The sequence below is a fragment of the Serinus canaria genome, chromosome 3 (genome assembly GCF_022539315.1).
Source record: "Serinus canaria isolate serCan28SL12 chromosome 3, serCan2020, whole genome shotgun sequence".
In the NCBI taxonomy this organism is placed as follows: Eukaryota; Metazoa; Chordata; class Aves; order Passeriformes; family Fringillidae; genus Serinus; species Serinus canaria.
In genome coordinates, this window is record NC_066316.1 from 68,065,402 (window position 1) to 68,079,274 (window position 13,873).

Here is a 13,873-nt window from a genome sequence, read left to right on the forward strand (position 1 = left end):
AGGATTGTAAATAGCCTGGAGGCAGAGGATTTATCTAGTAATATATTAGGATGTGGCTGACAAAGGAAACATGTAGTCAGAGTATTTTTGGAACCATTAGAGTGTGAAATCTCTTAAGCCCTGGAGTAATCTCCAAAGGATGTCACGGGAGCCTTATTTCCTGATATACAGATCTAAACTGAAAATTTACTGGTGTATCTTCTGAGAAGAGCAATATTTTATCAGCTACAGGAAAGCATAAAGATGTAAAAATTGATCTTGCTCATCTTCCTTTCTCATCCCCCCCCCCCCCCTCAACTTTTTTGCTGAACATGCACACTCTGTAGTGCACTCTTGATGAACAGTGGGGGAAAAAGGGAGAAAGTCACTGAGGGGCCTTGATTCTTATGGCAGTGGAGTTCAACGTTATGAAAGCTTTCACTTTTCTTGAGCTACCTACAGGGCTGAGGATGCTACAGTGCTGGTGTTTCCCAGGGATTAGTGATAGGTGCATGGAGAGCTTCCTTTCTGGAGAGTTGTTGGAGAATTCAAGTCAGAAGGGATCTTGAATGGCTCATGGTGCAGTCCTCTGCTCAAAGCAAGGCCAGCTGTGAAGTCAGACCAGGTTGTTCAAGGCTTTGTCCACTCTGGTCTTGAAAAACACTGAGTTTTCTCCAGAGCAGAGACTTTCCTGCTTCTCTGGGTCAGCTGGACTGTTCTCTGTTGTCCTGCTGGACTGTTCTCTTAATGAAAATGTTTCTCCTCATATCCAGGCTGAACATCCCTGATTTCTTTTCATGTCTGTTGGCTCTTGTCCTGCTTCTGTGCACTGCTAACCCTTAACAAGAAATTCAAACCAGCTACTAAGTGTATTCTGTATTCCAAAGACTGTGCTGTGAAGCACAATTAAAAACCTTCCACAGAAAGGCTCTGAGGAGCAGAAAAAAGCAAGAGTTTATTCTCTCCCAAATGGACAGTGGTCACGCATGCAAATTCTTATTTCAGTAGTAGTTTTCCTCCCTCTTGAGCTCTGCAGGACAAGTCTCTTGCCCTCAGTAAGTGCTATGAGTTTGCATTCCTTGGCAGTATAGCTAACCAGTGGATGAAATTGTTTCTTGTAAAACAAATTAATCTGCAAAGGAGAATCTGAGAATGCTGGGTAAAACCCTAATTCAATCAGGAAATGCTCATAGCTGTAAATTTCAGCAGAGCTGTGTTCAACTCCTGACATTCAAGTTATCTTAAACAAATTGTGTAAGAGACCAAACTGTGTCATTGTTTGTTATGAAAAGAAATGCAAATCAATCTTTACATCCTGATTTTGATTTGAAGGCTTTAATTTACACTTTCTCTTGGTGAAGATTTTTTTTCTGTAATAACTTGGATAATTTTACTTCATTTTATTGAATAGGCTTCCATTTAGGATTTCAAAAGGAAAAAACTCTTCACCTGTTATTTAATACTCAACACAACTTCAAAACACTGTACCCTGGAGTCATTTTGATTAATAACATCATCTCCGCCTAGGCAAGTAATTTATCACTTGCTCTTCTCCTCAAGTAGATTCTATAGCATTTATTTTATGCTGCTTTCAGCTTCGTGAAGGCTGATGTGAAAGGACAAGTATTAAAGAAAGGATTAACCATTTTTGCTTCAAATCAGCTCTGTTGGTAGTACACAAATAGATATAAAAGTCCAGAGAAAATGTGTACCAGCTTAGATGTGCATGTTGATTTTATTAACAAAACAAAACATAAACTCTTCAGATTGGGAAACGTCCATGTTCAAGTTTTGTAGCAATGAAATCTGTGTAATTAGTCTTTACTATGCATATCTTAGGGCTGTAGGGGCAGAACAGGCTTTTGAATTCTGATCCTGCCCAGACAAAATCATTTAACTTTGGTTATCCTCTGCAAGGCTAGATTTAGGTGTTGCCCAGGGAGCCTGGGGGTGTGAGTTGCATTCACTGAGGTTCACTGTGCCCTAGTTTGGTGTGTGGGTACCACCAGTGTTTGCTCTCTCAGCTCATCTCAGCTCCCAGCAGGACCTCAGCACCAGCTGATGAGCACCTGCAGACTGGTCCTGATGTGAAATCCTGAGCTCAAGATGAGAAGCCAGGAGCTCAGAAACACAGGAGCTCTTGCAGGGGCATGAGTCTTTGTCTCTGGTGTTGCTGCAGCTGGGGAGCAGCTCCCATCACCTTGCTGGAGTGGGGGGAACAAGCTCAGATCTGCTCTACTACGTATGGCTTAGTGTCAGAAAGAACAAATGACACCAGGTCTTTTGAATCATTGCATCACAAATCCTAAAGTAAGTGTTTGGAATTCTGAATTCTTGAAAGGGTTTTATTTTTTCTTTGCTTTTTATGCTTATCTGGGGCTTTTCCAGAATCTCAATTCTAGAAGGAAAAAACCCACCCTTCATGTGATTTTTAGCCTCATTATCTTTTCATCCAATTTTTCTTGTGCAATCAGTGGTCTCTAAGCTTAAGTGGCCCTTTTTCTGCAGCTGTTATTTACCATCTATATATAGCAGTGAAGAACAGCCTTTGCTTTTGCAGGGTTATCATGCTGGCCCTTCTAAGATTTCTCCAATATGAGAGATCCTCTATTTCCAGTAACATCTTATTTGTGTTGAGCTGCCTCTCCTGCAGCTGGAGCATCAGCAATCAGGACTATTCAGAAGTTCCAATGGTGTCTCTGCTAAGGCTCAGGCTGTGACTGCCTTCTTCCTGGAAATGTCCTGACTGTCCTTCCCTGGAAATGTCTGCAGTTACTGCTTATCATCTTGTTTGCCTTTTTGTGACTCATCAGACTGTCTCCTTGTTATATCAGTTTCTGAATGGCACAGTAGAAAGAGTTTTGTCCCAGAACACTGATTTTTTTCATAGTGTAAGTGGCTGGTCATGACCTATTTGCAGAAGGAGTGAGTCTGCTCAGCAAAGTCCCATTTTAGTACTGCACCCTTTTGCACCAGGCAGATGCAATGCCATAGCACTTCGAGCTTATAGTCTAAATAGATGACCAGACACAGGATGGAGGAGCACAAACCTCACCTCCATTAACTTAAATTTCTACATTTGAGATAGCTGTTGAGGTCCTTATAGACTCAAGCTAAACTGTTATGGTGCAGTTTGTCTCATTCAAGGGCAGACATTGCTGCAGCTTGAGCACCAGCCGGTGCCACGTGGGAGCCCTTTGTCTGGGGGTCTCTCAGAGAGCTGGCAAACCTTACTCCCCTTGCTGAAAAGAGGCAGTCAAGCTGGTGCAGACGTTTCTTCCTGCAGTTGGAAACGCTACATTCTGTAGCCTTGTAATAGTTGCCCCTGAGTAATCCACAAGCTCCTGGCACACAGTGTTTCTTTCCTGCACCTATGTATTTTTTCATTTCAGGGACAATGAAATCAAGGTGGTGATAGGTCTGTATTTGCCTAATCAGCTGGGGCTGCTGCTGCCTGAAGTATTTTAATTGTAGGTAGATTGAAGAGTTTGACTGCAACTAAAAATGGGCTTGACAACCTCATGTTTCTGGAAGCAAAGACCTTTGGATAGTGATTTACTGCTCAGCACCTCTTGCTTTTGGTGTTGTGTGCACAAAGTGCCTCATGCACTTTCCTTTGCAGGATTTCTCTTGGTCCCTTACATCTCCTTTTGCCTCATTTAAATTCTCTCCACCAGGAGCACTTCTCAAGACATTGTTAAGAATATTGGTATTTCTAGACAGCGACCTGAAGGTGCTGTTCAGTATGCAATTGTCAGGCATGGAGGAAAGATGTTTTTAATGATATCATTGGCTGACTACGGTGCAATCCATAGCTTTTTCTTCCCCTAGGAAAAGGCCTAGTGCAACACCTGAATTGTAATGAAAGTTTTGAAGTATTGCGCTGTTGAAGCAGAACTTATTCAGGGCATCTTTCAAAATAAGAAATAAAGGCACTTTCAAAGCATATTATTGTCTGCTAAAAATTAGAAGGTAAGGACAATTCTTTTTAGGGTTTTATTTTCCTTTTTTTTTTTTTGTTTTTTTGCTACCTTTGTTGTGGCTGTTAAGACCTTTCAGAAAAAAAAAATCAGGTAGTAAAAATCCTCTTTCCCCCAGCTTTGCTAGAGGGCTGTACAAGCTGTGCTCAATTCCACCTTCCTATTTGATGTTTTCTGTGTCTAAGAGTTGCATTCAGAGGCTCATGGCACTCACTGCAGGCACTGTGGAGCAGTGCACAGAGCTGTGCTGATGCTGTAGGAAACCAGGCAGTCCTGTTCCCTCCTCCTGCCAAACCTGGAGCTTGGCAGGAGCTTGGGGAGCCTGTCCTGTTTCACAAGGTGGTACCAGATGCAGGTACCTGCTGAGCTCAGACCTGTATGCACACTCCCCCTTAAGCTCCTCCTTAAGCCACTAACCCTGGCTTAAACACAGTAATGTGAATTTTATGCTTTTCATTTGGCCGAGGTGCTGAATATCTGATCGGGGTGGTGGTCCGTGGTGTGGCATGGGTTAATGAGAATTGAGAGCAACCCCTTTCTATGAGCATCCTGTTTTTTCTCCACTGCCCATCTTTCTCACAATTTCCTAGGGGTGTTGACATTAACAAGCACTTCAGATAAATGTCCTATTCAGAGCCTCTAGGAGCTTTCTAAAAAAATGTACTTTTTCTTCTCCCAACATTTGTCCCTCCTCCTGTCATGGTTTACAAGTTCTTGTCATTGGAATTGGCCAAATCTTGTTTAAATACTTTCACCTTAGTGTCTGGATCCTTTCTGTTCTCTCTTTAGATCTGACAGCAGTTTAAAGTTTCATCCTCAAAAATTTGAAATCCAGAGGTCAAAGGCTTAGCAGTTTTTCCTGCCCCACCTGAATCCCTGCCAGATGAAATCTGAGTTGTGCAAGCATTTTGTGATGTTTTTTAGTCATGTTTTCAGGAATGTACCTGCAGCTTTCTTCCTGTCATGGTTGCAAGCAAATAGAAGGGAGGCAGGTTGGCACCTTGGACCAGAAATGGAATGAAACAAATAGATCCCCATGGAGGGGTGCAGTCTCAAAAGACTTCATTGCTCTGGCAAGTGCAGATGGGAACCAAGTCCTCCACCAGGTTTAACTGGAGCTACTTGAATATACCAGGGCTGCTGATTCTTATCCTGCAAAAGATGCTCTTTAAGGTGTGGTGGACATCTTTTGAAGATGGGACTCTGATCCTTCCTTCAGTTACCTACATTTTGAAGGCCCCCATGGGCACTGTGTTAATAAACCATAGAAGGCCTTGCAGCCAAAATGCTCTTTACTCTGAGCAACTATTTTATGGTAGCCTATGCTCTCTGTCCCTTGCACTGCATGCACACTCTTGCAGGTCTTGCTCCTCAGGGCTTTGGAATAAATTGTTGCTTTACCATTTGCCTTCTATTGCAAACCTCCTGCACTGACAGCTCCCTTGTCCTGCTGCAATGTGCTTGACCTGTTGCTGCTGGCTTTCACTTTCATCAAGACCAGAATAATGTGGCTTTATGCAAGCATGGAGCTGTGTCCCACCATCGGTGCTTGGTGCAGCACAGATTGCAAATGTTCGTTCCCCTCTAATGAAGAGGCTTGAAGGTCTAGCATACACCATTTACTCTTTTGAGTAAATATCCGTTCCCACAGGCATCCAGCAGTGTCTGGCAGAGAAGACCAAAGGAGCAGAAGGAAAGGGTTTCCCCCCCTGTGGGGGGAGTGGGCAGCAGGACATCTCCTGCAGGATTAGATGGCTGAATGCACATTTTGCAAAGCAGCTCCTGCGCCCGGCCAGGGCTGCACACGGAGCGGCTGCGCTTCCGGCTCGGCTGCTGGAGGAGTGCATGCAGTATCTAAAATATCTGTTTGCAGCATGGGCATTGGCAAGCAGAGCTTTTGCAGCTGATCAGGCTGTTAATTTATTTAAAGTCAGGATTTCTGCAGACCTCTTGTGGGATTTTTCCTACCTGGGCAATCTAGACATTGGATTGAAGGACTGAGCAAGGCGTCTGGGTTGTTTTTGTTTTTTATTGTGCAGCAGGAGAGCCATGCGAGCTGGAAAAGGTAACAGTGCAAATGGGAGCTGGAGCACAGTGTTTCTGAGCAGAGGTGCACACTTGAGAGCTGCTGCCACTGAGAGCAGATGAGGAGGTCGCTCTTTGAAGGCTTATGTCCTCATGGTGACTTTTCACTATTTCCTCTGAGGAAGAATCGCTTTGAGTCTTCAGCTAGTGGTGAGGTTCCTGTTGCCTGCTCTGGAGACTAGTCTTAGTTTAAAGAAATGGGGAACAAAGATCTTTGATGCTCACTTTGTCTTGTGAGGAGAAGGTCTTCTCCCTCAGCCACATCCATGTGCAGTGTGTGCCTGCTCCATGCAGGGTCTGTAGAATCTATTCTCAGGGTCACTGTACAGGAACCTTGGTCTTGCTGGGTAGCAAGCTAGACAAGATGTCTGGCTTTAGGATCATTATAGTGTAGAGCTAGCTAGACCCATCAAACCTGTCAGAAAATCAATTCAGGCTTGGGAACCTGTGTTTTTGTACAACCAGAAGATGATTAACAAGTGCCCTGCTGTCTCTGGCTAGTGCAGTGTCCAGCACAAAATAGGAAAGAGGCCAAGAACTGGTCCCATGACAAAGAACGATGTATGTGGTGACAGAAGGCTACAGGTGAAAACCTCTGACCTCCTGACCAAGTGCAGCCAGGAAAAAAGGATTTACGGCCATGCTGATCTTGTAAATCATCTGGGGTTTGTTTGTCCAAAGATTATGTTGTCCATTGATAAAGTGTCATTAAAAGGAGCCTTTTGCCAGCTAAAAGGTCTCTTCTCTGCCTGTCCACTGGAGTAAGAGGCATTGCTTAACTGGTCCAGTTAACTGGACTGGATGGGGTCTATGTATCTTTTATTCTGGAATGGGTTCTCAGAGGGAAATTGCTTCCAGCTGGAGAGAGTATATGGGAAATGTCTTGGCATCAGAGACCAAGGGAAGAGCTGGGGAGTTAAAGTCCCAGGTTGCCCCCCAGACCCTGAGGCTGTGAGGCTGTGGGAAGGAAACACTTGGGCTGCCAGCATGGATCTTTCCAAGGAAATGTCCCCCATAGGAGAGCATGGGCAAAGTGCTCGTAGGCAGCTGAGACTGATGCCTCCTGCCTGTGCTGGGTGGGCTCTCTGGATGGCTGCATTTGTCTGGGGCCATTACTGCGTCTGGCAAGCTGTTGCTTGTGCTGATAGTTGGCTGTGAGAAAGTTAAATAAGTTTTTAAAATATTATTTTGAAACATTTTCTCTGATTTAAGTGGTAAACATAGTATTACTTGATATCCTGCTCCTGCTGTGTAATGTGTCCATGGAAGTACATCCCCAGAACTGGGAGAATAGACTGTCACTTGTGAGGCTGCAGAGAATCGGTGGTGAGAGCAGAGGTACGAAGCTTGCCTGCACTCACTGCAGGTTTTCTGTTTCAGTGATGTGGATATTGTATGAATAACTTCAACTGGACAGTTGCCCTTTACTGTAAAAAAAGACCAAAGACCCTGTAAGCACCCAACTGCACAAATCAGCTTTGTGACTCTGATGCCTTAAGCAGATTCTTGAAGACGTGCCCGATCTGTCACACTGGGAGTGCATAATCTCAAATGACACATTTGTTCCAGAGCCAATTTGAAACTGGCTGTACAGACCACCAAGAGAGGTGTAAATGTGAGCAGGAAGGAAGGGAAGTGATTTGAAAGAGAAGTGCTGCCGGTTGGGGCTGTACATCACTGCTCAGTGCTGATTGACTTTTCTCCCGATTTCAGCACCCGTGTTGCTCTGGCCAGGCCCCCAGCAGTCCTGGTCTCCCCAGCAGATGGCTCAGAGAGAGGCAGGATGTTTCCCCCTCCCACTGCTCACAGGGAGCATGGGAAGGGACAGTCACAAGCTGCTGGGAGTGTAATTTGCTATTAGGCTATGTGGCATCCTGGCTGCCATCAATTACAGCCTTCACTAAGAATAAAAGGGAGTGAAAGGGACTTTACATCCAAGCCATCTCCTGCTGGTGAGGACAGGCTGTGGATGTATTATGAGAGGAAAGAAAATGAGGGAAGTATCACGCTGAAAATCTGCATGTGGGAAAAGGATAAGAGGGAAGTTACAGTTAAACAAAATACACCCAAGCACCTGCTGTTACCTGCAAAGACATACTATCAAAATGTAAATTAAACAACTTTTTCTAGAGTTTTGTTTTCTGAGAACAGAGAATTTTACCTAGGGAAAGAGGGGAAAAACTGATGCACAAGCCAGCAGACATTTTCTTGCTGTACAGCTGATGTCAGAATGGTAACCAGATATCACAGGGAGGAGAAGAATATTTTTCTCTCACACTGTGGGAGCAGCCCTGCAGTTCAGGAGGCTGAGGTGGTTCTGAGCTCTGTCCCCGTGCCTGAAAGCTGTAGCCAGCTCTCCTCTCTCTCCTCCCAAGCTTACACTGCAGACCTGCTCCCACAGAACTGGAGGGATCCTCTGTACATGACCTGCATTTGCTGGTTTTGCCTTTCCTGGCTTCCACTTCCACATGCTGAGCTCATGCTGGAAGTAATACTGCTAAATTGCTTCCTCCAGCTACTCACTCTCAATTGACTCTTCTCCATGGGGAGCTTTAAATGATGCCCACGGGGCAGCACAGAGCCTGAATCCCCGTTAACCCTGCTATTTCAAAAGCAGCCAAGGTGAACAGAGCTCAGATCTCTGCTTTAGGAAATGATGCACACTTGTAACAAGCCATTACACTAAAAAGAAGAAATGAGCCTTCATAGAGTATATGTTGACCTTCACTAAGTAAAACACAATTTTTCATCTGTTTTACATGCTTGGTTGTGCACAAGCATGGCCCCTTTTTTTTCCCCCCCAAGTGTAAGTGGTACAATGCTGCAGTGCTTTTTTCAAGGGAGCTAAACTGAGAAAACATTCTAAAATCCACATTTTTTAACTTTTCTGTGATAACCTAGTTAGTTCATGGAGGATAAGAGGATTTGTGGAAGATAAGAGGAACCAACCTTTGTGAGTGCTTGAAACTCACTGCCATACTTTACCTTCGGGCATTGTGGATCTTTGCCCTCCAGGATTTATTCCCAGCAGCAGACTCCAGCTGTGCTCCTGGGTGAATTAGAGCTCTGAATTTATAGATTTGTCCACTAATCCTTTCACTGGCACTTTGGATCAAGGCAACTGGAAGGTGGTAGTGCATTTCTTATCAGTAGTGTGCTGCTTATCACCAATGGTAAATGTCTCCTGAGCTGTCTAATCATCACAAAACTTGCATTTGGCGTTAGCAGGATGCTTGTAATTTGCTCAGATATGCTTAAACAGAGCTGTTCTGCCCCTCATTTTGCACTATCCATGGCATGGAGACTCTGGGCAGAGAGGGACACCTTGCATGGAAGACAGTCACGAAATTTGGTGGGTTGAGACAGGTACCTTCCTCCCTCCAGGTTTCTGAGCAGTGCAGGGCACAAAGAGCCTCTGGTTTGTGTATGCAGCACATCTCTGCTTGCCTCGTGTTTCTTTCCTGGTCATTTCATTATGTGTTCAAGCTGTTATTGTGGTAACTCATTTTCTCCTACTGAAACACTGGTTACCAGCCACTTTTCAGATCAGCTTTGCAAATACAGCTCAAAGCATGCAGAGTGCCTGCTGAGCAGCCAGAGCAGCAGTTAGTGTCACGAGAGAAAAACAAACAAACCTGAAGGACTGGAAACATTACCATGGGAAAAAGATGTCCTACTGATGCCATAAAGTAAGATCATGGGAAAACAAAACCAATTGCCTAGAAACATTTCTTCCCTTATCCTTCCACCCCCTCCCCACCCTGAAAAAAAAAGGGTTTGAATAATTTGTCTGCATTCAAAGTTACATAAGTCTCCCAGAGATAAAAATCTGTGGTTTTTTAAGTGTGGCAGTGTGGTCCTGTGGCAATTGCACCCGTGTGGAACCAGCAGCCTGTGAAACTGCATTGCAGGTAGAGATATGAGCTGGTATTTGCAAAATAAATAACCAATTTAAATGTATGAAGGAAAACAAGTGGGCTCACCCACCAGCTGAAATGTCATGAGCTGCATCATTTAAATTCAGCCTCCCCTTGAACCCAAAGGAGCGCCGCGTTCAACTGTTTCACTGACCCGCGGACGGACAGACTGACAGGCTCTTTGTTAGAGGGGCAACTTAGGAAATACCAGAGCTAAGGTTGTCTGTGCAACCTTCCTTTCTGCTCCCCATGAGCACATACCACAATATGGGCTTTAATTCCACAGTCCCTCGGCCATTTTCCACTGGCCCCCTGCCTCCTACAGAGCGAAGGAGGCACAATGCCTTCTTAATGAGCAGACAAGCGGTGGCTTGGCTTATTATGATTCACTCTGTGACCATGGACCTCATTCAAGTCCTGCTCTGAAAATGTGTTTTGTTTCCAGCTGTTTTACAGCTTGTTCCGTGCAAGTCTCGCAGCCCTTCATGCGCCCAACCCCTGTTCAGTGATTGCCACCCTTGTTTTACAGATGGAGACCAGAATGGGCAAGTGTCCAGCACCTACAGATTCCTGACATGCCGTGCCCATCCTTAGTGCTGGGGCACAGCCCCTGAGAAGGGCTGATGTGGCTGGGAGCTCTGCACCCCAGCACCCCATCCCAGGCATCTCCAGTCAGCCATCCATGGAACAAGGGAAGGTGGATGTGACCAGCCCTTGCCATGGCCCTGTGGTTTCTTGGCAGTGGCCCATGCAAAGCACAGCTCTGGTTGTACTGGAGGCGGGCTCACAGGGCAGAGGGGTCTGTGAAGAACCCCACAGATGGGAGATGGCATGCATGACAGCAGCCAGCTGCCCTGGCATGGGGCAGCTTAGGAGAACAGTTGTCTTGGAAGTGCTTTTACATCACGTGCCCAAATCTCTCTCCAATACCCACACAGGTGCCTTTTTTGATACTGCCACAAGTTGTTAAGGTAGACTGCCAGAGAGAATCTGGAGGTTTTGTTAGTTTTTGGGGTTTTGTTAGTTTGGTTTTGATTTTTTTTTCTTGGTTTGATTTTTGGGAGTTTTTCTTTTATTCCTTTTTTTTTTTTTAAGGAATTCTTGACTAAATAAAGTCTTCAGATTTTCACTTCAAACACATCTAGAGTGTGAGCAGATGGGTAGAAGCATCAGCTCAGGTGGAACTGGCACAGGCAAACCCTACTCTCATGGTGTAGGACTTTCCCCTGCTGGGCTCTGGAAAACAAGCTGAGCTGTGCAGCTTGTGACCACTGCTGCACTGTGGTCCTTGTTTTCTGCCAGGTGTGAAATGATGATGAAATGCTCTTTTGATGTTAAAGCTTCAGCTTGCCTCCCCCAGCTAATCTCCAAACAAAGTCAACCCACAGCTGTGAGAAGCTGGATTGCTGAATATCTCACTACAAAATTAAATAATGGTCTAAAACTAGAACATGGAACTTTTCTGTTAGATCTGTTATTCATTTCAAACACCTTCACATCTTCTTTTCTGCTATGTCTTTTCCTTTGGAGGAGCTGCCCTTAAAATCCTGAAGACTCTTTGTTTTGGTCCTCCTCTCTCAGCATCTGTAGCGATGCCTGCAAAAGCTGCAGCCAGCAGCTTGGCCAAGGGCAGCTGATCACCTGAGCTGCTCACAGCTGCTTCAATTTTTGCTTTGCTCTTCTCTTGCACTTGTGTGATGCATGTAGCATATGGCTCACGAGCACCCTACTCAGCTGTGGTGCAGGTAATCGCTGTTAGTGGGTTTGGGTCTGTTATTTGGTTCTGTTTCTTTTTTTCATAGCTGTGATGCTACCCAAGAATTGTGAAGGAACCAGTAACATGCTTTGGTTATAGGAGGATTTTGGAATACGCAGCTTTTTGACCTTGAGTTGGAGGCAGGAGGAAAAGGGCTGTGAACAGTCAAGCATGAAACCCTGTGTACTGCTGTGTTAGTCCTCTGAGACTTTTTGATTTATTTTTTTAATACAAAATGAATATCTGTGTATTGAAAAATGGCCTACCCTGGCCTCAGATGTAACTATGACTGCAAAGTTTCTCGTTTTCACACGTAATGGTGCTTTTGTTACAGATCGATGTCCTCAAGGCAGATGTGGAGAGTGCCGAGTGGAAAATTTTGGAAAACCTGATCCTGGAAGATGTTGTTGAGCAGATAGGACAGCTGGTCTTTGAGGTGCACATCCACTGGCCGGGGTTTGAGGTCAGTGGCAATGACAGCACCGTGGTGCGGTACTGGTACAGTCTGCTCCGAGAACTGGAGCTGAAGGACTTCAGGCTTTTCCATACCTACAAAGACTTATCAAAACCACAGATGTTTCTGAAAAAGGAAGCCTTCAATGCCAGTAGCTGTTACACACTGAGCTGGGTAAATACAAGATGGAAATAGCAGAAAGGAATTTATGATGTGTGATTGCGAGCCATCTGGCCCCGTAGCGTGATTGAAGAGGATTTTGGTGTCACTGGCTAAAGTTGCTAAATATGCACGCAGTGACTGCTAACAAAATGAACTGGCTTTTATATTTATGTGCTGTCAAAAGAACTGGCAATAGGAGAAGACACATTGTATAGCAATATATTTGCCAGTGGGTACATTGTCCCATTGAGGACAGAGGTTTCTGTAAAGGTTTGTCTGGGGGAGCTAAGAGCATGGCTTTTCCAGGCTGCCCCATGCCTGAGCAAGGAGGGCATCCCTGGGGTTGCCCTGGGAAGCTCTGCTGGCTGACTTGGACCAGCCCTTGGGCAGGAGAGTGCTTGTGATGAGGTGTCTTTTTAAGAAAGTGTCAAGTGTTACTTCTCTGTAAAGTGATCATCTTTGACTTGCACCTTTTTTACTGTGGCCTTGTTTCCTATGGAACAAATTCTAGGCAAGAACAGCATATTCTTGAACCCAATGGCAAGTTTCAGCTGAATTTGGCAGAGACAGAAACCACCACCAAACTAAGTTCCTACCTATTTCTTTGAGCAGCTTCTGAATGACCTGACCTAGGTTTTTTAAGCTAGTCTGGCTGCAGAAAGTGACTTCGATGCTTCTGACATGGGAGACGGTGGGACAGAGACACTCAGCTGCTGGATAAGCTGCTGCCAGTGCTCCCCTTCCTCATCCACAAGAGCCTTCAGCCACAGAAGACAGGTCTTCCCTAGTTCATCTGCTCAAAGAACAGCTTGATTGAAATTACTCATGCAATGGCTGCAGCAAGTGGTTTTTGATCTAGTGAGATATATGTAAGAGACAAAAGTGCAACCTGGTCTTTTTTGTTTGCTTTGGGGTTTAGTTGAACATTTCCTGGTGCCTTTTCCAGCACTGTGCCTCACCACTTTGCCTCTCCCTGGCATAAGGAGGTCAGACCCTGGATCTGCACTGATGCTGGCTGAGGTGGCAGCCCAAGCAGGTGCCCTGGACTGCAGCTGTGCTGGGGTTCTGCAGTCTAGAATGTGGATTGTCTGCAGTGCCCCTGGGAGCCTTTGATGTTCCCCAAAGAGCTAAGGAATGGGGGGAATTAAAAATATATAGCAGGTTGGATTTTTTCTTATTTTTAGATGAATTTTGACATTAAACTTTTCATTAAAATACAAGATGTCTCCACTTTCATTTCTTTGGTTTAACTACCTTTGGTTTCTGACTTCTCCAAGTCTACAGCTTCCTCAGAGGAGGTGGTGGAGGGGGAGATGCTGATCTCCTCTCTCCAGTGACCAGTGTCAGGACATGAAAAAATGGAATGAAACTGTGTCAGGGGAAGTTCAGATGGGTAATGAGGAAAAGGTTCTTTACCACAGAAGGTGTTCAGTCACTGGAACAGGCTTCCCAGGGAAGTGGTCATGGCACCAAGCCTGTCAGAGTTCAGGCAATCTCTGCATGACTCTCTTACTAACCTTTGCTGTGAGGAGCAATGACT

The 13,873-nt window shown here is 45.1% G+C and overlaps 1 protein-coding gene across 1 annotated transcript in view; it reads left to right on the forward strand.

The window, feature by feature from the left end:
* The window catches only part of METTL24 (methyltransferase like 24), a 45,657-nt gene extending 32,110 nt beyond the window's left edge, over positions 1-13,547 (forward strand). The window contains exon 5 of the mRNA XM_030236522.2: positions 12,052-13,547. Within this exon, the coding sequence (XP_030092382.2) occupies positions 12,052-12,366 (315 nt within the window). The 3' untranslated portion in view covers positions 12,367-13,547. The remainder of the gene's footprint in view (positions 1-12,051) is intronic.
* The last annotated feature ends 326 nt before the right edge of the window (positions 13,548-13,873 follow it).